The 24073-nt window shown below is 37.0% G+C and overlaps 2 protein-coding genes and 1 non-coding gene across 5 annotated transcripts in view; 2 read left to right on the forward strand and 1 right to left on the reverse strand.

Moving 5' to 3' along the window:
• LOC124163475 (WD repeat-containing protein 44) overlaps positions 1–2243 on the forward strand; it is a 61023-nt gene extending 58780 nt beyond the window's left edge. For all 3 annotated transcript variants that reach the window (XM_046540400.1, XM_046540401.1, XM_046540403.1), the window contains one exon: positions 796–2243. In XM_046540400.1, coding sequence (XP_046396356.1) covers positions 796–1040 — 245 coding nt within the window. In that variant the 3' untranslated portion in view covers positions 1041–2243. The remainder of the gene's footprint in view (positions 1–795) is intronic.
• Positions 2244–13806: 11563 nt separating this feature from the next.
• The window catches only part of LOC124164005 (glycine receptor subunit alpha-4-like), a 47740-nt gene continuing 37473 nt past the window's right edge, over positions 13807–24073 (reverse strand). The window contains exons 7-11 of the mRNA XM_046541156.1: positions 23034–23168; positions 21314–21512; positions 16979–17083; positions 16207–16318; positions 13807–14990 (exon numbers count right to left, since the gene is read on the reverse strand). Of these exons, the coding sequence (XP_046397112.1) occupies positions 14775–14990; positions 16207–16318; positions 16979–17083; positions 21314–21512; positions 23034–23168 (767 nt within the window). The 3' untranslated portion in view covers positions 13807–14774. The remainder of the gene's footprint in view (positions 14991–16206; positions 16319–16978; positions 17084–21313; positions 21513–23033; positions 23169–24073) is intronic.
• Positions 20296–20377, forward strand: Trnas-gcu. Its single transcript has one exon. It is a non-coding gene; the product is annotated as a tRNA-Ser (tRNA).

Here is a 24073-nt window from a genome sequence, read left to right on the forward strand (position 1 = left end):
CAATAAGAAAACTATACAAACCCTAAATATATTTGCAATCTCTGTTATCTTTGGAACATACCAAGTGATCAAATAGGTCATTGTAGGTTTCTTCGACAGGTCATACTAAAGGCCAGTTTATGGGGTAAATTGGCAGTAAATCAACCATATGTAGAATATATTGTGAGATTCTGGTGCTCAGGGGTTCATAGAAAAAAATTAGTGTGATTCCTGTGTAAATAAGCAGGAAAAGCAATGAGGATGTCAGTTGATTTTGAATAAGCATTAAAGTGTTTGAGCTCCCAGTCTCATAGTCATTTTGTCCATGTGCTTTTCACCCATTTCATTTGTTAACTCAAACTGCGAATCATGGAACAAGATAATGCAGCCTAAATATATTTACAGAATGAGATGCAAGCTCCAAAAAGGCATCTAGGCTGCCAAGGAGTAACCCAACTCAACCATGTGTGCAGCAGTTTGCTGATTGGTGTTAAGGCCTATTCACACAATACATTTACACATTCGAGTTAATGTCTGTTTGCATGAATGATTTTTGTGGACTGGAATGGTGCATGTACTAATGAATGAACCAAATTAGAACAGGTTCTTTTTTCTGTTCATACATTTAGACATTGACTCGTATGGGTTAATATACTGTGTAAACAAGCCTTTAGAAGAATGAAAGATGGGGTCTAGTACTCATTAATTTTTTTAACCCTGAAACATCAACCTAATTTTTCAATATGTGTTTAACTTAATATTTTGAATATTCTTGCTTAAACAGCCTTGACGCTTGAAGTATTTCTTAATTTGCAGCTCACAATGCTGTGGTCACATGTGCTGTGTTTGCACCCAACCCCGAGAGCATCATTCGCCAGATAGACGAGGAGCGAGTGAGTGCACCCGTGGAGGATGCAGTTGCCGGGGAGAGGCAGCCAGGGGCTGTTGCTGGTGGCGGTGGCTACGTCCTTGTCAGTGCGGACTTTGGTGGTGCCATTAAGGTTTTCCTCAATCGCACAAAGCCAAAGCATAGTTCTCTACCGGCATCTGCCCTCGCATGAGTGGCTGACTGTTGTAAAAAAAAAACTATCTCCTCCAGACACTGAATGGAATTTATCATTGGGAGTGTTCCAGTTTTTTTTTTTACCAGCTGTGCTTCCACCCTTAAAGGATTCAGTGGGAGAAACTTAAAGGTGCTTTCTGTGATGGTTAGGTATGGCAAACCCATGCATGGATATCATTTTCAGTCGTATGAGTTATTAAAAATGATCATTTGAATCCAGTGCTGGAATGTGTTAAAAAAAAAAGCGATGCCAGTTGTAAATTTTATCCTCGAATTCTTTTGTGCCAAATGGCATGTTAATCAAGTCAAATCATTCAAATGCCTCTTTTAAGATGTATGTATAGATTTATATAGATTTCTCTCATTATTTTTGCAGTACCTATTTTTTACAAAGATAATTATTTTATTTAATGCTTTGATCCATGTTTGGTATTCAGTTTCTCGCTTGCCAAACTACCATATTTTTTAGGTGCCTCACTATTGCCTTAAACTGCTACTAATTCAAGAAAAAAAATTGGCCTGTGATCTTTTATTGTTATGGTTTTTCTAAAAAATTTTTGTAAGGAGTATCTTGGACAGTTTTAGTGAATTAAAATTTATGAGTGGACAGCCCTGTGATAATTAAATCTGCAAAATTATGCTTATAGGTTATCTGTTAAATTTATCTTTGTGACTGAAGTTTGGCTTAAAGCAAAAAGTGAAGAGGAGAACTGGTCTTGAGGTAGCTTATGTTGCTTCCACGATCACATCCTTCATTTCCTCTTAAGACATCATGCTCATATTTCTATTATACATTTCATAGAATGGGGATGAGTCCATGAAATTGAAACTCATGCTATAAGAGGCAAATATTGAAAGGAAGTTAGCAACGTAGTTCACAATCAATTTTAATTTTGTGGAATTGCTTCATTATGTAATTAGTAATGACCATATGTACTTAGTTGTTCCATATAAGATAGCGGAGAACTACTAAGTATCTTTGCTTATTATTTCTGTTGTGAAGTATCGAGTTCAGTTCCTGAATTACAATACTTATCATGCACTTTTTGAGAAAAATGTTGTGAAAAATCTTACTTATTGGGCAATAATTTTTTATGCTACTTCTGCTGCCAATTGTTATTTTAATCAGAAAGAAATTTCTAGGTAATTAAATGCATCATTGGCAAGTGTGAAGTACCAAAATAAAAATATATAGCCGTTATTGCTCAGCTTTTCTTTCTTGCCAATTGTGAGGTTCCCCTTCAGAAATCACCATCATCACAGGTCAAGAAGCCTAAGATTGGTTTGATGTAGCTTTCCAATCAATTCTTCTATCAGCTGTCTTTTTACACCTGCGTATTCCTTATCTTTCGCAACCTTCTTTACCTGTTCGATATATTTCATTTGAGGTCTTCCTTTTCTATTCTTGCCATCTACTTGTCCCTTGACAATTGTCTTCATCGGGCCATCATGTCTAAAGATATGGCCTAAAAGGTTGTTCCGTCGTCTTGTCGAGGTTTTCACGAGGCTTCTCTTCTATCCTACTCTTCTTAGGACTTCCTCATTACTTACTCCGTCATACCCTACCATTAAAGAATTTTGCTGGGAGGGGCCTCATCTGGAGAGGGGGGGTATATTTTGTGTGGGTTTTGTATGAGTGGGTATGCTTCATGCTATCTCCCAAGCATTTGTGGTGGGTGTGAACCCCTGAATTCCCTCACTTGCTGTGTCCTTAGTGCATTGGCTCCTGAGATTTGTTTTTACCAAGTTCCTTTGCCGCTGTTATATTTCCATTATCCAACTACCAATTGACAAGAAACATCCTTCATCTGTGAATGTAAATACTTCCATTTTATCTCCATATAACTTTGTTCAACGCCCACGTGATGGTGACTTCCCAATGGAATAGTGTGACTGCCTCATGACCATATGCTTTGCCTTCTTTGTCAAGGATAAATTTAATGGACAATTGTATTTATATTTGGGGTTTTGTGCTACTCTTTTGCTTTTTCTAAAATTTTGATGATTAAAAATTTTGTGGCATGAATATTTTGGATGAATAGTGTCACTGGGAGGTATTTTTTCATGGCCTGAAATAATTTGTTTGTTGGTGCTTTATCATGCTGCTTAGGAAAGCCTTCATTCCATTTAGGAAAAAAATTATATTGACGGAGTTCAAAGAAGTTATGGTGGTGTGTGATTACTGTAGCCATAGAATCTCTCATAATAGCACTTGAGAATTTATTTTTACTAGTCTTGCATTTAGGCCAAATAAAATAATTCGTGGGCTCTGAGGGAGTTCGAAAGTAATGTTATGTGTTTGGCACAATTTGCGTGCACAAAGCCAGTGTTTAGTTACTTTTTAACATGAGGATTGTGTGTGAGATTTATCTATATTATTGTTGACTATTTTATTTGGTTATGTAATCTAACAGAAATTTTAATATTTGCTACCTCATCGTTCAGGATGCAAAGTTGTAAATTTATTGTACATCATTTTGTGGACAATATAATAGAATGTTTTCTCTTTGTTCGTTATTTTCTATGTACCCTGAAGGTTCAACACTAAGAAATCCCGAGCTCTACCATCAATATATGTCAGTCATTTGGTCACAAACTTTTTAGTCATGAAGTTGCCACATATAAGCTCCTCAGTTAATCTCTATAAAGACCAGTGATCACTTATGCATATTGAGGTGGTCAAATGCTTCAAGTAAGTTCTTAACTTCTGGAATATTTTATGAAAATAAATTGCAAAGATCAAACATTTGTTATATACAAATCATTATATTTTGGGTTAAATTTTATACTTGTTGGTCATAGAATGGGTATTTATGGGAAGATTAGGTTTTGCACAGTTTGTTTTTGGCCTTGGAAAGAAGGTGATCCCCCGCCCTGGTAAGTAAGTGAACCGCTAAAGTGTGGCGAAAAGGTTGGACTACTGTAGAAAATTCTGCTTGGAAGGAGCTGACAATTCAGCATTCGCTCTCCTAGCACCTCAGTGTCTAATATATGGCAATAGATGAAAAGGGGCAATATGGGTTTTAACCTGTCAACGCCCATGGGTGCCATATGGCACCCAGTGCAGTGCCAAGCCAATACTCCTGCAATGCATATAATATGTGAATTTTAGCATACATTTTGGTGCACATACTTAGTAGAAGGTTTCCTCTATTATTCAGTCAGTTTGAATTGTGTTCATTGTGTTGATCTCATATGTATCATTAGGGTGATCCTTATTTTTACAGTTTTCGAATTTCTTTTGGGACGTCCCCCCCTTTTTTGTTCCATTTGGTGAGAAAATAAATCGTGAAAATTATTTTTGCAATCGTATACCGGGAAAACGTGCCGCATCGCACTTAAAGTTTAGAAATTTTGGTATTTTTGGGTGTTTTTCGGACATAAGTGAAGATAATGTCACTCTCGGATTATTCTATTACTTTTTTGTCTTCTACAACGATTTGTTAGACATTAGCAGAGATTCACCTAAAATTTATTTCATTTCTGCTCTTTGGTTCCCAAGATATCGTAGTGATAGTGCGCATGAGCCACCCCAGTCAGACACTTTGGGTGGCACGCGGGTTGCATGCTCTCAATTTTTGTTGATCATTCTCACTCGTTGTAAAAGCATAAAACTCTATAGATAAACTTTAAAATTTGTCAATATAACCTTGAATGTTATATTTCTCACTGTTCATTACGAAAACGGGCTTATTAGCAGTAGTTTATTCTCCATATCTAAGTGCATCTGTCTAAATTCGGTGTATCATTTCTGAGAGCTAACCCCCTGAATGATATGTGAATGTGCTTATTCTTGCATTTATTTCTTTATCATTGTACAAGCTGTGGGTTTCAACTTATGAGATTTTATTTCTTTGTACCAGGAAAAGGTGGGGATAGTTGAGAGTTAATAGATAGGTGGGGGAGGAGCGGCCTTAGGTTTGGTGGATTTCCCAGTTTTGATGGATCTTCGACCATCAGAGGGAGAAGGAGGTGGGGAACTGAGGGGCTAATGAGGGTAGGATTGCAGGAGGAGAAAGGTAGAAGGATTGGCGAAGGCACAGGACACAATAGTAAATGGCACATCATGGGTCTGGGCGTTGACGATTTGGGCATAGGATAATGAATTCTCTGAAATGAATCCCCCCTCTTTTCCAATCCCATAAAGGAACTTTTACAGTTATATTTATCAGTGACCATCCGCCTGTGTGCATTGGCGCATTCCTGGAATTTGTTCCAATCACTGTCCCTTGAGAGAAAATTCCCCTGTGGTCCATGTGCAAATTGCACCAATGAAATTCCTGTGATGAATATGTTAAACTACAAATCAGGCATGCAAAACAGATGTTTTCGAGAAGATTACAGGACGCAATCGCAAATATTATGAAATTTGCGATGCAGCAATAAGAAAAAATCACCCGAGAAAGGACTACAGATTACTCCTTGAATTAACTATAATATTTTTGGGCAGTGTTCCTCTGTTATTTCGCACTCTCGGGGCTTTGGACCATGTTGGATTAATGCCCAAAGCTTTGTACTGCCTGACAATACATATATTTCTTTTCTGCAAGGAGTTTCCTTTATCGGCATTAGAGGAGAAAATAACTCGTGAAGTGTGCTTGTTTGTTGTGCGTCTTTACGTGGAGGCCTGGATTGCTGTGCCAAATGCAGAAGAGGCTCCTAGGCGAGATTTATTATTTTTCAAAAATCTTTATGAATACAAAGTCTGATTGTGGAGTTAGTGATACGGCATTGAGCAAATTTTGGAACCATTTATGGTACCTTTCTCCAGAAGCTGTAACCTTTTTCGATTTTATGGTCATTCCCTTTAGATATTGCAGAGTTACTGTTCTTCAAGGGTAAAAATTTCGTGCTTTTTGACGTATCTGCCACTGTTTAGTCACAAAATTCCAAATACAGTGAGTCCTCGTTTAACGTTGTTGATTCGTTCCTGAAAAACTCGACGTTAAGCGAAACAACGTTAAACGATGCAGTGTTTCCCATAAGAAACAATGTAAAAAATTTAAATTGGTTCTTAACAATCCATTTCTTCGTAAAGAATCCAGAATTTCCCGGGCGAGAATCCAAGGAGGCCAATTATCGGAGCCGTAACTTTAAGCAGACTTCGTGACCAATCGGGAGACACCTGAATCAGGCCAAAATGAAAAAAAATCTGAATCTGACACTCGGAAGCACGAGGATGAAGGGCGAGTCAATTTTCGTGATGATATGAACTCTTTAACACGGCGGAAATCGCGAGAAATATTCATTAAAGATTATTCACTTCAGCATGATAACGATTCATTCGAAAAGAAACGAATTTCCATAACGAAAAGGTTGGGACGTAGGCATTATTAAATGAAATATAAAAACTAAAAAGAAAGTATTTTAATGGCGAAACATCGATATTTTCAGTAACAGAAGAAATTTTAATTGTAAAAACTCGACCTGCAAACCTAAAACTCGACCGATCTCTCCAGCAGTTGCACCTTCTTCAATTCTTTTAATAATACCAAGTTTTTGTTCTAATATCGCCGTTTTTTCATCACGTCAGAAGAACCACCAGGATAGCCACTCTTCTACGTGGACATTTTTTTCGGTTGGCATCAGAAAAATATACGGATAATGGGTAAATGAAGCGATAATTATTCGCTTGGATGCATATTTAACATACGCTACCCACGCCAACCTTTTCTGTCGAACGAAAATTACCAATCGCATTAATATAGTAATATTTACTATACATCAGATGCGCTTGCGTCCTATTCGCCATTCATTTTTTTTTCATCGCGCATAATTTGAACAACGTTATCGCGAAGCAATAACGACGTTAAATGATCAAGGGTTTCAATTTTTGGACAACGTTATCGTGAAACAACGTTAAACGGGACGACGTTAAACGAGGACACACTGTATGAGTCTGCATCCGCAAGGAAAATATTCCAACGCCCACGCAGCATTGCAGATACAAGAGCGGCAGGCTCTTTAAGCCCTTATGCCTTTAAATGTTTTCCCTTAAAGGGCAGTAACTCGGCAATCTACAGGGAATGACCATAAAATATTAAAATTTTCAAAATTTGACCCTCCCCCCCTAAATTGCATTTGAGCGAGGGTCATGGGTTCACCTAGAGGTCTCAAAATTTTCAAGCTTTATTTTTTATCAGTCCCACAACTTTTTTTCATTGGGCCAGATGGATTGAAAAAAATCAAATTTTCCAATCTGCCCTAATGTACAGTTTATGACGTTATTTCCTCAACATTTATGAAGTCAACAGATACAAATTGTTTGTTATTAAATTTTTGATTGCATTTGTTTTAAATAAAGTACTCTTGAAGATTTTGGAGATGCTCAATGAAGTTCGTATTTGAAAAGATTTTCATTTAAAAATTCTGGAGACTTATTTTTTTTTGTTTCTGTCAATCTTGGGTCTTTTACAATGGCTTTCATAGTTCTATTGGACCAATGGATGAGTTACATACCTGGTTTTTTCCACATCATGGAGATGAATCAGGAAATTCACCTAATGAATTTTTTTATATGCTTTGAAGAAATCCAAAGTTACTGCTGAGCTGCTGTACCCTAATTAGTGTTAGGAAACTGGTACCCTGGGTGGGTCTGTGGGGATATTCCTCTCTGGTCTAGGAACCAAGACTGAGACCTTTATGCCTATGCCCCCAAACATGTAGGACAGAGGAAGAATAAATGGACAAGAGGCACTGGCCAGTGCCTCGGCACAGTGAGAGCCCAATGACACCTCCAGGGTAAGGAAGAGGTTTGGAATGGGAGAATTTCGAGCTCTTCAATCGCATCTTAAGCATATTTTTTTATCTTTCCAGGCTGATTGAGTGAATATGATCAACAGTAAATGTGATGCACCCAAAATTCAATTATGAAACCATTTAATATATTTTCTCTGGTATATGCTGCCCTGTAATTGTGTGAAGGATGGATTAAAATACCTTGTTGATGATTCCATGAATTCTATCCCATAATAATAATAATAATAGTTTATTGACGGGAAAACCACCCAATTACAAAAATGCACAAATTAACACAAGATTGAAACATTTCCAATGCTCCCAAAAATACAGGAACAATCGCACAAACTTGCTGCAAAAACCAACAATAGAAAAAACAAACACAGCAGTCAAGAATAACAGATTGAACAGTCACACATCTCTCAAACAGTGGAAACAGACACTATCACCATACACAAGAGCAAATCATCCAAGTCATTGCACAAACAAAGGCAGCTCCCTCCTTAAATTCTTTGGATTTAAATTAAAAAGGTCAATGTTACTACATTTGTAGTTAATGCTCCGCATAGTTCTGGTTAAGGGTGAGTGGAAGGCGTAATTTCTATTAGAATGAGGGAGTGAAAACATGAATGTTTGCCTAGTGTTTAAAATGGGGCCATGGATAGGGATCATTTATACCAGATGAACAGAGTCAATGTCTCCATGCAGTAGACGGTGAAGGAATGTTATGTCCAGGTGTAATCGACGGGTTGCCAAAGGTAACAGATTAAGAAGGGATAGTGTTAAGTCATAAATAATAGGGAGGATGTTAAATCTGTAGGATACTAATCTAATGAATCTGCGTTGCACACTCTCAATAGCTTTGATGTGAATGTTATAGAACGGGGACCATACAATAGAGGCATACTCAAGAATAGGGCGGATTAAAGTGCAATAGAGGATCTTATAAGTATGAATATTATCAAAATCTCTTGAAATTCTGAATATGAAACCCATTGTTTTAGTAGCTTTTATGACTATGGATTGGATATGATACTGAAATGTCAGGGATGAATCAAATGTAACACCTAAGTCACATATTCTACTAACTCTAGAGATAGTAGCATTATTTAAGCTATAGTCGTACATAATTGGAGACTTAATTTTATGAAAGGTTATTACATTACATTTTAATGCGTTTAGTGCCATGAGGTTATCATTACACCATTTTTCAAATTTGTAGAGACAATTTTGCAATTTGTTACAATCCTCAAGTGATCGGATGCAGCCATAAATTTTTAAATCATCAGCATATAGTAAGTACTTGAATGGATGCAGGGGGAAGTTGATATCATTAATATACATTAGGAACAGAAGTGGCCCCAAATGCGACCCTTGTGGTACACCAGAATTGGCAGTGAAGACAGAGGACAGAACTCCGCTCACTTTAACATACAAGTTCCTATCATGTAGGTAACTTTCAACCCAGGCTAGAAGTTGACCACTTATGCCATATGCTTTTAGTTTAGCAATTAGAATTTTATGATTAATTTTATCAAATGCCTTTGAAAAATCTGTATAGATTGAATCAACCTGAGAGTGCTGGGACATGGAATTTATTATGTATTCTTGATATATTAGGAGGTTAGTTACAGTGGAACGACCTGGCCGAAATCCATGTTGCTCTTCCACTATCAGCGAGTTTAAGTCAGGAGCTATTTTGTCTACAATTATGCTCTCAAGAACTTTGGTTATTACAGACTGAATTATAATTGGTCTGTAGTTCGACACATCAGTTTTATCTCCACTTTTGAAGATGGGTACAACATAACTGGTCTTTAGTGCACTTGGGACTGTGCCACTTTCCAGGGATTTATTAAACAATATGAACAAAGGATAGGCTAATGAATGACGACAACTTTTTAGGACGATTGCAGGAATGTTATCAGGGCCAGTACCCTTTGTTAGATCTAGATGAGACAGTTTGCTGATAATGTTTTCACAAGAAATGTGAAGCTTGCTCAGATTGAGTGTTGTGTCATAGTTAGGTATAACTAAGTTGTCAGGCTGTTGATTGCTGTAGACTTTGACAAAACAGGAGGCAAATAGGTCAGCTATTTCTTTATAATTTTCAGCAATCATATTGTCGTAGGTCATGTGGTGAGGAAATTTGTCCATCTGTTTGGTATTCTTGACATAAGTCCAGAAATATTTAGTATTATGTGAAATGGATGATTGAACCTCGTCCATATACTTAGAGTAGCACTCTTTAGATAGGATTTTGCACTTCCTTCTGATTTCAGAAAATTTTGCATAGTCTAAATGACTCCCAGTTCTTTTAAACGTTTGATGATGCAGCTTCTTAAGACATATTAAATTTCTGAGCTCAGCAGAGAACCATTTTGGAAAGCCATTACTTTTGATGTTAATGATAGGAGTGTAGAGTTGGATAGCATTGTGGAGGACACTGTAAAATGAGTGAGTCGCGTTATCAATATTTTGATTAGAGAGTATTTGGGGCCAATTAATATTGATCAAGTAGTTATCAAGGCTTTCAAAATCACAGGCTTTGAAGTCATACAATTGCATTGAATACTCAATCAGCTCAATGGGGTTGGACAAGCACACATCAAAGTAAAGGGCGGGATGATATTTATCACAGACAGTAAATGGATCACATACAATATCACAGTGTAATTTGTCAGAGGATGTAAACACCAGGTCAAGGAGTGTACCATGGATGATGATATGAAAATGGATATGTATTGTCTATCAAGAGGAGGAATGTATATTGTGCAGGTATAAATTTAAAACCTTTGCTAATCTGTATTTGGATTTTGGTTTGACTAAGTGGTTTGCAGATCTCATATGTAAATGGTGAAAAATTAATGTTGTTTAAGAGGGGGTGCCACTACAGTGTCTTATGATGAATAATCTGATACAAGATGAATAAATAAGTAGGTGATGCAAAGATGCAAATATATGTTATCAATAAAGGAGATATTACCTATGAAAATTCACAAATCATCAAGGCATTCTCCTACCTAGAGGCAGATTCAGACAGAAATTTTGTAGCCAAAGGTTTTCATGGAGTGTTGGAAATTCATCTAGAAATGTATGTAAGTACCTTAAATTTGAGGTAACTTAGGTCCTTTGGATGACAGATATACATTGTTTATTTTCTTAAATTAGGGCCTTAACGAGGAAAGTCTACATGCCCATATCTAATGATGATGAGAGCATCAAAGTGTTTAATAATTACATAATTAATTTAATTATTAACCTCAGAGGCAAACTTATTCTCTAGGATTTAGAGGAGAAATTCCCTTTTAATCCCTCCCTAGTTGGCCTATTAATATTCTTTTGCAGTGGTGTCTTCACATATATATTTAATGGTATGCAGTGGCACTCTGGTATGGTGTGCCATAGCACTATAGTGCAAATTGATCATGGATACCTGAGAGTTGAAATCCAATAAATATTTTCAAAGCAAAGATTAAGATGTTTTGAGTGTGCATCGTATTGCTGAGTAAACTTTTGACTTCAATCAGGATGGAAAGAGAGAATATAATGGATGCAGCAACAGATCCCTGGGGCATAATAAGTGAAGAGTAACCTTGAAGCCCCCCCCCACGTTTCCCGGGTAGGAGGGAAATATGGACTGTAATCTGTGGCGTAAGTATAGGGGGGGATGAGGGGATAGATCCCCTCCCCCCTAAGCCTCAGAGAAATAAAAAAAATATTTAACCCTTTCGAGACGGCGGAGTTTTCGTCTTAGCATGACTGCTGTACTAAGCCCCAAGAGAGACTTCTTTCTTGTGGTAGGGAATTTTTGAAGGGCATTCGTTAAGAAGGGTCTCGCTGAACCTTTTTCGACCCCTCCACGCTGGGACTTCGCATTACCTTGGACTCCGAGAGTAGTTGCGCTCCCTCCTCTCCGGGTTTACGACCATACCTGCGGCATTGGTTCGCGGTCAGCTTATGTATTGCTTATATGTATTTAGCAAATGGATAATTGTTGCTTGCACGCAAATTACAGACTTTGAATCGAATTCCTCATTTTTGCTGAGCATTGTCAAATTTCAAACGAAGTTCTAAGGCCAATATTAACGCATTTAATGTAGCAACAATTTTGATGTTGATTTTTATACATATCTCGAGATGTAAGTTAATATTTATCGTAGAATTTCGTTTAAAAATTGTAAATGCTTCTCAAAAGACAAATAATTCAATTCTTAGTTTTTTTCTGGAGAAATGAACAAATATTTATTTCGAAACCTGACTGGATAAACCATTGTATGACCACTATCCCTTACCGCTAAGAGGGGTTATAAAAGAGGAGGGGTCCGGGTACCTGCTCCTGGATTCCGAGGGTAAATCCTAAACCCCGCAGGATTGGGTCCCGAGACAAAGACGATGTAAACCCGTGACCGTCCTAAAAGGGGGAGAGCTAGAAAACGTATATATATATACGTTTTCCTGGCGAGGAAAATCTCACACGTAAATGTACGGCTGTCGTCTCCCAGGTCAGGAAACGTCCACACGTATATATACGTGTATAGTAGGGAAAAGGTTAAAACTGTTGTTTAGTTTTGATATATAATAACTGCATCTATGTAAGCTGCATTGTAAGTGAAAAAATCATGCAAAATATATTTCCAGGCATTTCAAATTTTCCCAAACCCCCCCATTCCCTAAGGGGGGGGGGGGTTGCTCCTCCAAGCCCGTCATCCCCCCCTCAAATCTATATTCCTAGTTACGCCTCTGGTATGATATATTGTCTGAATTTGTTTAATAAATCATACATGAGGGAATGGTTGTGTCATGCAATGATACACCTTCATAGGTCTTTCTAATAGGGTAGTTTCCTTCATCAAAGAAAACGAAAGGCATTGATTGTGATTCGTTACCCACCATTAGTGTATACATAATATACATATTATTTGGTTTTAGAAACACCGGTTTAGACGAATGGCAGGGGTCAATTTTATCCTCATATGAAAAAGGCCAGATTGCCGCCCATGCGATGCCACTCCACGTGACGTCACAGGGACCTAGATTCTATAAACGAGTAGATAGGAGTTTTACATCGTCTGAGGTTACCAATGCATGAATGAGGCACAGAGCTCAGGGAAACATGTCTTAATAATCACCTATTAAAATTGGCTAAGGTCGGAAAGTTTTCCTCGTTTGATAAGGTATTAATAATCCTTATTTAAGCCAAGCGCTACCAGCTAGCATGGTACTCTGCTACCTGCTAGCATCCTGACTTAATCAGTGCTCAGAGCCTTGCCCCAAGGTCACCTCACTTGTGGCAGCGGGAACCAGAACGACGTCACACGGGAGTTTTCCCGGCATTCATACTTACCCGTCGCATTTTCGTATGCTTGAAAATTTTCATCCTTCATTTAATCGCGAAAAATAGATATCTTCATTTGAAAATCTAAAAGCGTGAAATACGTACTCCAGGAGTAATAATCTTTCGATTTAGGCAATAAAGAAATAATAGGAAACTACCCTATTATTTGGGCATATTTAAATACAAAACATCATTAGTTTTTCTTATATGAATGAGTTAACTTAAAAATATTAATTTTGAACCCCTTAAATTATTGATCCATCATTTTTCTAAGCATAATTAGCCTAAGAATATATGAGAGATGGAGAAGGGGAAATCCGGTGGTGCAAAATCTCCTGTCTCACTTTGGAAAGTATTCCCTGTTAAAAATATTATAAATATTAATATATCTAGTGACATGACAGGCATGGACACCTTTTTTTACTAAGGCTATTCTCTGCATTGGAGGCCATAACCAGTGTTTGGAGTTGCTGAAAGTAACGTCCCATCAGGAGCGAATATGAGAGTGGTGATCCAGACAGCCTAGCCCCCCTCCCCAAAAAATAGATCTATATTTGCCATTGTTAGAGCCACTCAGTCATTTTAATATTTTGAATTGTTTCCAAACATAAAACCCACATCAATTACCTGATATGGAGGAGAATTAACTTAAACATCCCAATGATGTTCTCAATTTCACATATAGGTATACATACTATGTTAGATGTGATGGTTTTATTTCTGTACAATGCCATCACATTTACAGATAATAATAACTTAAAAATTGAACTCTGGATGCTTATCCTGGCTTAAATGGATTAATTTCATGTAACAGAGTATCTTTAATGAATCTATGATTAGTTATAACTTTTTGTCACAATCATTTTTCACTGTATGTATTGCAAACAACTTCAATGCATTTTACCTTTTAGAAGCTGATATTATTTTCATGATGATATAATTTGCATATTTGCATTATAATTGTTACATATTATCTTGGTTTTGTTTGCCAGAAATTTTCATAGATACTGAAGATGCAATAGCTAACAAAATTTGAGATTTGAAATTTCTGGAAAATGTTTTGAAACAATGTACCTATTGTACTTTCACAATGTAAAATACATGGTTGAATTTTTAGGCTTTCTCTTATCACACGTACGTAGTTAAGTTAATTTTTATTTCAATATAAAAAAACTATATCATGTGCATAAAACCATTGGTGATTTTAATGTCAAAATCTATTTATGAGTTGAGGAATTACATAGCTTTGTGAATAATAAATGCCATAAAATGTTAAAATGCAAGATACTATTTTCTTATAAAAATTGTAAAAGAAGTTCACATTAATTGTGTGATTGGGATGATTTCATTGATCATCCCTAAGGTGTATAAATCGGCAGAAATAGGAAGTTTTGATGTAGTGTCCATGGTATTATAAGTCCATCACAAAAAATCAGCCCAAGCATTATCCAATGATGTTGTCGTAGGTTAATTACCCTAAAAATGGAAAAGCACCACAATGGAATTATCATTTTGCCAGGCTGATTTTCCCTCTCTGCTCTTAGTCATTCCATGATAAAGTCACTGTATTTGTGCACCATTCATCATAATCCTCATGAGTATTATTGAAGCATGCAGTGATTCACAAAATTTTTGGCACACTTTTCAGCACTGTTTTTACCCATGGATTAACCATGGCCAATATCCCAAGTTGAAGAGGAAGAAGCACAATGGTATGGTGATGGCTGAGTAAATTTCAAGAGTTCTAATCTTCACTTCCCCAGGATGATCAGTCTCCAGGGGACAGTATGCTTCAAAACACCAGAAATTGCGACTGTCAGGTAAAATGCTGCAGCCTGTGCTTTTTTGGGTCTGGGTGCCAGTATCTCCATTCTGAAAGTCAAAGTAAAAAATGTAAAAGAAACTAAGACATTCACTATATGAATCTGTATACAAATTTATTTTCTGAGCCAGCAAGGCAATTTGAATGCTTCCACCAAAATGTTGGGAAGATACATCCTTCAGTCTACCCCCATTGGCATACAATGGCCTCATACCCTCATGAAAAATTTCTCAATCTTTTACGGTAGAAGTCTGCTCTACAACTGTGGCCTACAGTGAGGGTAGCATTGGGTAAATTAGGGGTAAGATAGCGGTTACCAACAGTTTGTTGATAAATGAGTCAATAGAAAGATTTAGTGCTTTCCCAGCAAATAGACCTCATAAAATTTTCTCTGGATCGCCACCGGGTCAGGAACTGCATAACTGCCGACGTTTTGATGTCCAACTCGGCCATCGTCCTCAGGGCTGAGGCCCTGGGACATCGAAACGTCGGCAGTTATACAGTTCCTGACCCGGAGGCGATCCCGAGAACATTTTATGAAATGAGTCAATAGCTCTACCATTTCCCAATTGAGTGTATTCGGAGAGGTAAGCCAACAATGTGCTACATTGTAGTCTGCTCCCATGCATGTCACTGTTACTGATGGAATGTGTACACTTGGAAAAACTTTGGTATAAGATGCATAATGAATGACTGGAAGATAAAGTGTTTTTGAAGAAAATTTACTATTAAAAAATGTTGGAAATAAATGCATTTAGAGATCTATTACACGAATATAAAGGTTGACATCAGTGCATTAAGAAATTGCATTTTGTCTCCTGCTCCATTTTCACCAGCTATTGACGTATTTTTGCTAGAAATTGGCTATATTTATTCTAATGTAAAAATATCTTTAGCTATAATGGAAATGGTGTACATATTTACTTCTGAATGAATGAAAATTCATAAATAATACAAATTTTCCTCTTATTGTGCCATAGTAGCTGGGAAAAGAAATGATTTTTGCTGGATGTTAATAAGTACGCATTATAACGAGTGACTTTCCAGAGATCTTCTGAGGTTGTTATAAGGGACTTTTACTTTATTCACAAAAGCTTATCTATACCTGAGTGGAAGATACATGTAATTTTAGAGCACAGAAAGGGTTGCCAATTTTTTTGAATGATTTGAAAATCTTGGCATTTAATTGTTCTACCTGTTGGAGTATCCTTTCCTCATAAATTGCTTTGAGATCTTGTTACACTGCATGCAGCTCAGAAGACTTACCTTCCCAGCTTCTCCTGCTCCAAGCTCTGGCTGGATTTGCGATAATTTTCCTCTGCTACCATTGGTTGATTCATCTTTTTTGGAACGGCGAACTCTCAAATTCTTTGCCAATCTGTTAAAATGGATAGAATTGGCAGGAAATTAGGAAATGTGGCTATTTATCGAAATGAGGAAAAATAATACTTTATTGAAATATGGTTTAAATGTCATTGATCTTATAATCATTGCTTATGAGTTTGGCACAGTCTCTCTAATATTTCAGGAAATGCTGTGTCCAAGTCGTTTTCACTTGCATTATCACTCCTCCTACTGGTAGTGTTACCAAGAGATTGATATTGCTCGTACAGCCATTACAGACAAAATGAGCCTAAGGATTCAAAAATTAAAGTGAAATAATATGTACATCTAATTATTGCTAGTAGTTTCTTTCTTTCACTTCTTCTCTTTCATTGATTATTTTTTGTCATTTGAAAGATGATGCATCTCTTAAGCCTTAAATATCCTCATAGTAGCACTGTACTTAACTATGTACATACTTTGTTGATACCAGTTAATGACATAAGCCATAAACTCACCGTCCTACTACATATTTCCTCTCATACAGAAAATTTGTTATCGAGATATGTGTATTAAGTTATAAATGGCTGCCAAGTAAGAGGAGCAAAAGGTTGAGAGGAAATAACCTGGATACCGCATTTATCAGAAATAACAACAATAACCATTATATGTATATTAATTATTTCAACCCTAATAATTGTACAAATTCATTTACCTGAGGACCAAAGTATATTCTGCTAGGGTTAGGAACACAAATAGGATGCAAACCACCATCCAGATATCCAATGCCTTCACATAGCTGACACTGGGTGTATTTTGCCTGGAAATTTAAAAGATCAGCTTAGTGTACGATATGCAAGTTCCTATTCCAATGAGAAATCAATTTTTTTATTTAAAGTGAAACTGATTGTACTTGTAATATTATGGGCTAGAAAATAAAAATTTTAGAGGCTATTTTTTACTTTAGTGGTCTCTGCAATTTTAGTAGTATGTACTAATTGATGGAATCGGTGGTACATGTAACAAGCACTTAACCTGAATAATTATCCCATGTTAAAGTGTCATGAGACATTTGGAAGAAGAGACAAATTCTTTTGTGTATGTTAAACACTAAATACTGTATAAAATTTCAAAGCCTGCCGTGTGAACGGTAGTGTAATACACATAGATTGCAATGAGGAAAAATTCCTCTGGACCGGGAATCGATCCACGGATTTTTGGCTTTCCGGGCAACTTTGCAGACCACTATGCTATCCTGGTTCCTGATCTCCCATGGCAATTTTACTGAGGCTCATGGTACTAGATGTTAGGCCAAACTGAAAGTCAAACATCCGCGGTTCAATTCCCTGCCCAGGCTAATTTTTTCTCATGGCAATTCACTAAATACTGTAGAAGAAATATCATTTCATCGGGAGAGATAAATGTGTTATAATCTCCAGTGAGTGATACTAACTCAAAATATGATGTAATGTCTGGTTTTTTTTCCCAGCGATCAATGATAGTGAAGATTTCTTGGGTCTTAAACTAGGTAAGGTCCTCCATATCTCCATCCAACGTTTTGATCTGCAACTTGCCCATCGTCCAATCATTGGACAGCGGCAGATACATATGGGGGGTGCATGACCCCCTTGCATGGCCACCTACATTCCCTAACATTGCAGAACCACTATTGTAACTTTTTAATATCATAAGATGGCATTGCCTTGTATATACGTATAATCAGTTTAGCCTTTCACGCTGGATGTCGGGTGGAGTGGACAGGCATTATCAAATGCAGAACACCTGACGTCGGGTATAGCTGTCGCAGATTTTTCAACACAAACGACTGGACGTTGGCTCTGGCCGACACGAGGGAAGGGAAGTGACCGCTGAGGTAGCATTTGTCTGATGCATGCAGGCCCGGCCTGAGACCCAGCTTAGCGAGTCCTTAGGGTCACTCCTTGGAAATTAAGCCCGACCCTCCCACTCATTTATGACCATCCTCACTGCTGGAATCCTTTGCAAAGTGGTTATATTGTCATTAGTTTTTTAAGTGATATATTTTGTTGCGTACAACAATTATTTTATACTTTGAAATGAATTCCTTGTTTTGTTCTGTGCGTAAGCAATTTTTCAACAAAATTTTAGCATTAAAAGTAACGAACTTCCAGACTTCTAGCCTTATTACATTTTATTTACTAACTTTGTAGTTATTAATGCTAGAAACCCGATTAAAATTCTTCAATGCCGAAAAAAATGTTAGTAATTCTTTTATTAGATTAAATTACTGAAAATCAAATACAATATTTGGTTGAAAAGAACACTGGTAATGCAATAAGTTGACCGTGCATTCGTGCTATGATAGGGTTATTGGGTGTAGTCCAGTGGCCGCGGAAAAGAACGGGCTAAGTCCCTGAGTTGGGCTGAGTCCCAGAGGGACGAAAATATGTACCAGGCTAACTACAACCCAAAAAAAAAGAGCTCTGTATAGAGAGGTTTAAAATATTCTCATGGTACTCGTACCATAGAAAATGTTTTCCAACTGTAGGCGCCGGCAGGAAAAGATTAAATAAAGCTTTCTTAAACTTTGCATCTGACTTAATTATTTGTTATGACGACAAGAGCAAAGGTAGCTCAAAATATCTTTTTTGCCCCCCCCCCCCCCCACTCCTTGAGTTTTTTCTGAATCTGCTACTGCAGGGTTCCCACTCAACCGTGAAAACCTTAAAACCGTGAATAAACCGTGAATTTCGTCTACCGTGAAAAAACCTGGAAAAAGCCGTGAATTTCGTCGTAAAACTTTAAAACCTCTCAAACTTGATTGCAGATCTATGATTGACTGATCAAAAGAAAAATCGATACGTCTATCATTATTTCAAGGTCAGTCATTCGCAGACCCTGTCCACGCATGTATCTCCACACGTGTATTCGAAGTGCAAATATTGGTCCGTGTGTCATGACGTTAACACAGACCTTAATCCTGTGATTGGAAGACCGGTAGCTAAAGTGTTCATTAATCCTGGCGAAAAATTGACTTCTCTGCCACCCTCCATTTCCCACTCACAACCTTCAGCCGGCTCTAAATTTTGGCAAAGAATGCGACGTCATAAGAGCACTTTCATTGCTGCGTTTGCATTCCCGGCGAATATCGCGTTTGCTAAATTTTTAGTTTAGTTAAAAGTGCGGCCCGTTATTGTTACGTGATCAATATTTCTTCCTAAAATGGCTTATCAAAAGACCGTGAATTTGGCGAAATTTAGACCGTGAAAACCTGGAAAAAACCGTGAATTTTATAATTTAGTTTGAGTGGGAACCCTGCACTGTCATTGGATTTCTGAATCCCTGAGGATGATGGACTAGTTGCACATCGAAACGTTTGAAGAAGATACAGAGGAGCTTATCTGGTGTGAGACCCGAGAAATCCTCACTTACTCTAAATATTGTGGACAAATATTTTTACATGGGAGTAAAAATGGTGCCGATGTGTCAGCACTTAAGAGTGCTTAATGACAAAATCTAAAAGCTGATATATCGGCAACTTGAGCATCTCAGGGTTGAGGGAAATTCAGAGGGGTTTTAACCATCAAAGTGATCCCAATCAATTTCATCCTAATACAGTAAAACCTCTATGTAGTGAACCTCTTTACATCATAAACCTCCATACTTTATACCACCCCTACGGTCCCGTCAGATTTACATGTAAATTTATGGACGAACCTCTTTGTAGTGAACCTCCTTATCTTGTAAAACCTCCACTTATCATACCAAGGAGACACCCCCAAGACAGCCTAACTACCTCCACAAATCGTACCGAGACAACTAGAGACCATTAATGCACCCGCGATTAAGTACATGGAATGGCATTTTCAGCGATAAATGTTTCACCCTTTTTTTTCTTATACACCTTTAATATGCTGTAATTTTCATGTTAATCATTAGTTAAGGCCATTTTGTTCCATATGAGAGCATACCTAACAGTAAATAAGAAAAAAGGTATCCAACTATCCTAATCGGACGAGGACGTCGGACGATCGGACGATCCTAATAAATAAGGACGAGGTGGCCGAGTGGTTAAGGCGTTGGACTGCTAATCCAATGTGCTCTGCACGCGTGGGTTCGAATCCCATCCTCGTCGAATTTTATATTTTTCAATTTAGATATATCGTGGTACTGTGCCTCATGAGTGAGTGTTTTTCTCATCCATAATTAGGTTATTTGAAGCTATATTGTTTGTTAAAAGGAATATGAGCATGTATGAGTTAAATTGTGACATTCACCAATATAACACGAGATCTAAGATGGATATACATATTGAGCAAAGATCCTCTACATTAAATTCAGATGGACCATATCACAAAGGGGTTAAGCTGCATAACGTACTCCCTCACAGTATTAAGGGTATAGACTCTCTGAATAAATTCAAAGCTGAACTGAGGAATTTTATGCTCCAAAAACCAATTTATGCATCGGAAGAGTTTTTTTTGCTTTGCAAGGAGGGTCCTCTGTAAGGCAAGGTCTGCATAATACAACTGTACTATTTTATGTATATATAATGTGATATGAATGTATTGTATGATAAGGGCAGAGGCCCTTTATTGTAAAAAAAATTTTTTTTTTCTTTTCTTCTTTTTGATATGCTGTAATTCTGTAAATTTAATTTGATTCAATTTGACGAAACTATGCAAATGTTATTGCCTAAAGTGAATAAAAATTATTATTATTATTATTATTATTAATCATTTTAAGTGACTGTTGAATTGAGAGAGATCACATTGTTTTCTCTAGAATGATGGTAAAAATCACGTGACAGTGCTCGCTTTCTGTTATAATTAAATAATAAATAGATGTTCACTAATGCATGCACGTTTGTTTTAACATATACATATATATTGATTTAAAAGACAGTAGTACCTTTCATTTCCAAAGTATTTGAAAAAAATGGTGCATATCACTAAAACCTATCTATAGTGAACCTCCATACATCAAATTGCCCAAATTTTGGTCTCCTCCATTGCGATGTAAAGAGGTTTCACTGTATTATGAGAATGATAGTTCAACATAAAGTTCTTGCCTCACTGCTGCAAACATGGCCGTTAAGGTGAGAAGCGTTGTCATACAAATAGCCATTCTTCCTGGTACACTTTCTGGAGGCACAAGAAATGACAGCCATGAAACTACGACAAACATAGTGCTTGGAACGTAGGTCTGTAGGAGGTGATAACTCAGGCGACGCCTTAGGTTGATAACGAGGGTGATGGCTGGATAGCTTCCTGTGAAATAAAATTATGTTTGCAAATTTTACTAAACCTCACACTTTTCTATAAGAAATATTAATCCAATTAGTCAAAATAGATTTCACTTAAAAATTTCTGTGAGCTCTGGGGGGGGTTTTATCCCCCAAAACCTCCCCCTCGCTGCACCACCGGTGGTTTTCATGGCCACATCCATTTATCTCCCAACCTTCTGGATGACATCTCAGTGATAGCCATTCTTCTCCATTGTTTTCCTCAGATGATGTTTCACATTTTTCAATGAATTTTTATTACAAATGGAGTGGGCTGTGCTAAAGAGAGTCCTGGTTACAGTCAGGTAGCCAAGATTTTGGGGGGGTTTACGTGAGATTTAGGGGTCCTTTGAGGGTGTATAGAATACACCCAAGAGCAAATCGGATTCCAGGAAAATTTTGGGATTTTTGATGTTGAAAACATGACTTTTAGGACTCAAAAACAGTAATTTTGTACGAGTAGTTATTAAACTAAAGTATATAAATTGGATGAAGTTTTTGGCACGTATTTTAAAGGATCAAGAGTAGTTTGTAACCTGGAAAACATCCCCCATGGCTAGGCTCTGCCTGATTGCAGTACATATTTTTCTGCTGTGGCTGGTGGTTGAAGATAACTTAAGGTAACTCTCGGTGTGAATCTTCTTTCTGTATTCCTCATGACACAGTGTTCCGTCATTCTTGTTTTTCATGAGGTCATCGAAGAATGGTAAGCTGTTTTATTTTTCCATTTTCTTTGTAAACTTGATGAAATCATTATGATTATTCAGATGTTTCAGATGCTGAATCGTTTTTTCAGTGACCTGAAGAAATTGACCGCAACGCTAGTAAAACTGTTGTCCGGAAGAAATATGGACAGGCATGGAGTTAAACCCAGAATGTATACACCTTCAAATGAATGAGAGATCTGATGACATCACGAATTCATGAAAAGTGGGTGGAAAATTTTGAATTTATCTTATTTTTAACTTGCTGGAGAATGGCTGAGTGGGGAAAATTTTTTTGTACATGATTTTTCCCTTCTGTCTACAGAATTCTGTTAATAAATTGTGATTTCTGGTCTAATTGAAGGACCCCATTGAACCTCTTAAGTTTTAATTAATCCTCTCTTTCTTTCTGCCTACCTTAAATTTTTTTTTGAAATCCTTGAAAACATCCTAGACTTACTTGTTTACCTCATATTCTCTGGCATGTATTTTAAATATGGTATACTTAGAGAACAGAGTGCAGAACTGAAGAAAAATAAATTTAGATGGAACTGATGTATATAGATTAGTTAAAAATTAGTGAGAGTTCAAATCCAAAATTTCATTGAATCTCAGATAATATACCCAAATCCTTATTTTCATGGCATCCAAGTTACTAATGGTAATTAGCTTAGTTTTTATAAAATCTAAATAGTCTTTTTATCCATGAATTTAATTCAATAAGGAAAAAATCAACAATAAACGTTCATATGTATGTATCATAAATGGTCTTGAGAAAAAAGTTATTGCTGTCATAGAATTACCTGATGGAAAGTTGACATCTCCTTTTTCGTCAATGACTTCCAGGTAATAGTCGAAGTGGGCCAAGCGGTGGTCAATGTTCGTGACCCGGCTTTCATTTTTCCAGGAGAAATTGAGCTCTTTTCTTGTGTAACCATCTGTGGAGGAATGGATGTAAAGAAATACATAAATTTGCCATAGAATAAAGTGAATGCTGTTTGCAGGGCCATAAACACCACTGAGCTTGATGGTTAACAGCCCCAGCTGATGGATAGTTATTTCTATTTGTGTTCATTTATGTCGTACTCAAATTGTAGTCAAATTGCCATCTTAGTAATGGGTATTGTATAAAAAGGTGGTTAAGCAGTTGATCTGTTTGTCCTGGAGTGATGAAGTTAGGTCAATCATTCTTCTGGTGCATGATTTCATTTGTGGGCTAGCCATACTTTTATAATTTACCTTTTTTAGACATACTGGATGTACCTAATAGGATGCCATAGCTTGAAATGGTGAAGCTTTGTTTGAAACTTCTCTACGGAACTGTGATGTGCAAAAGCAAAGTTGATATGATTTTGCTTTTTAACAATTTTTGTTAAACAAAAAAAAATTTGTTTAACAATTTGCTTTTGACAATTAAAATCAAAGTTTTTTCTCTCTTCACCATCATTATAATTGGTCAACAATCATTAAACCTCTATCAATCCTCCATCATCAATCCTCTTCTCAAATTTCTGTAAAGCCTGAATCACATGATCATTTTTTCTATTCCTTTGGAGGGATAGCTCCAGCAATGGCAGAAAACATGACCTTTCCAAGTAGGCTTCCGCGGAGATTATGATGATATCTGGTGATTTTTTTGGGTATTCTTCCTTCTGCGTTTATCCATTTTGTCGGACAATATTTCAAATGCGTCACCAAGATGTCGAATATCCTCGTCAACACGAAAGACCACCACTCTAAAGACATCTGTGGAGGAGTATATCAAATTAAATGCAGCTGCGGTGAGTCCTACATCGGCCAAACATCACAAGCACTGAAATGCTGAGTCCAAGAGCACAGAAAG

This window comes from Ischnura elegans, chromosome 8 (assembly GCF_921293095.1).
Source record: "Ischnura elegans chromosome 8, ioIscEleg1.1, whole genome shotgun sequence".
Lineage (NCBI taxonomy): Eukaryota > Metazoa > Arthropoda > Insecta > Odonata > Coenagrionidae > Ischnura > Ischnura elegans.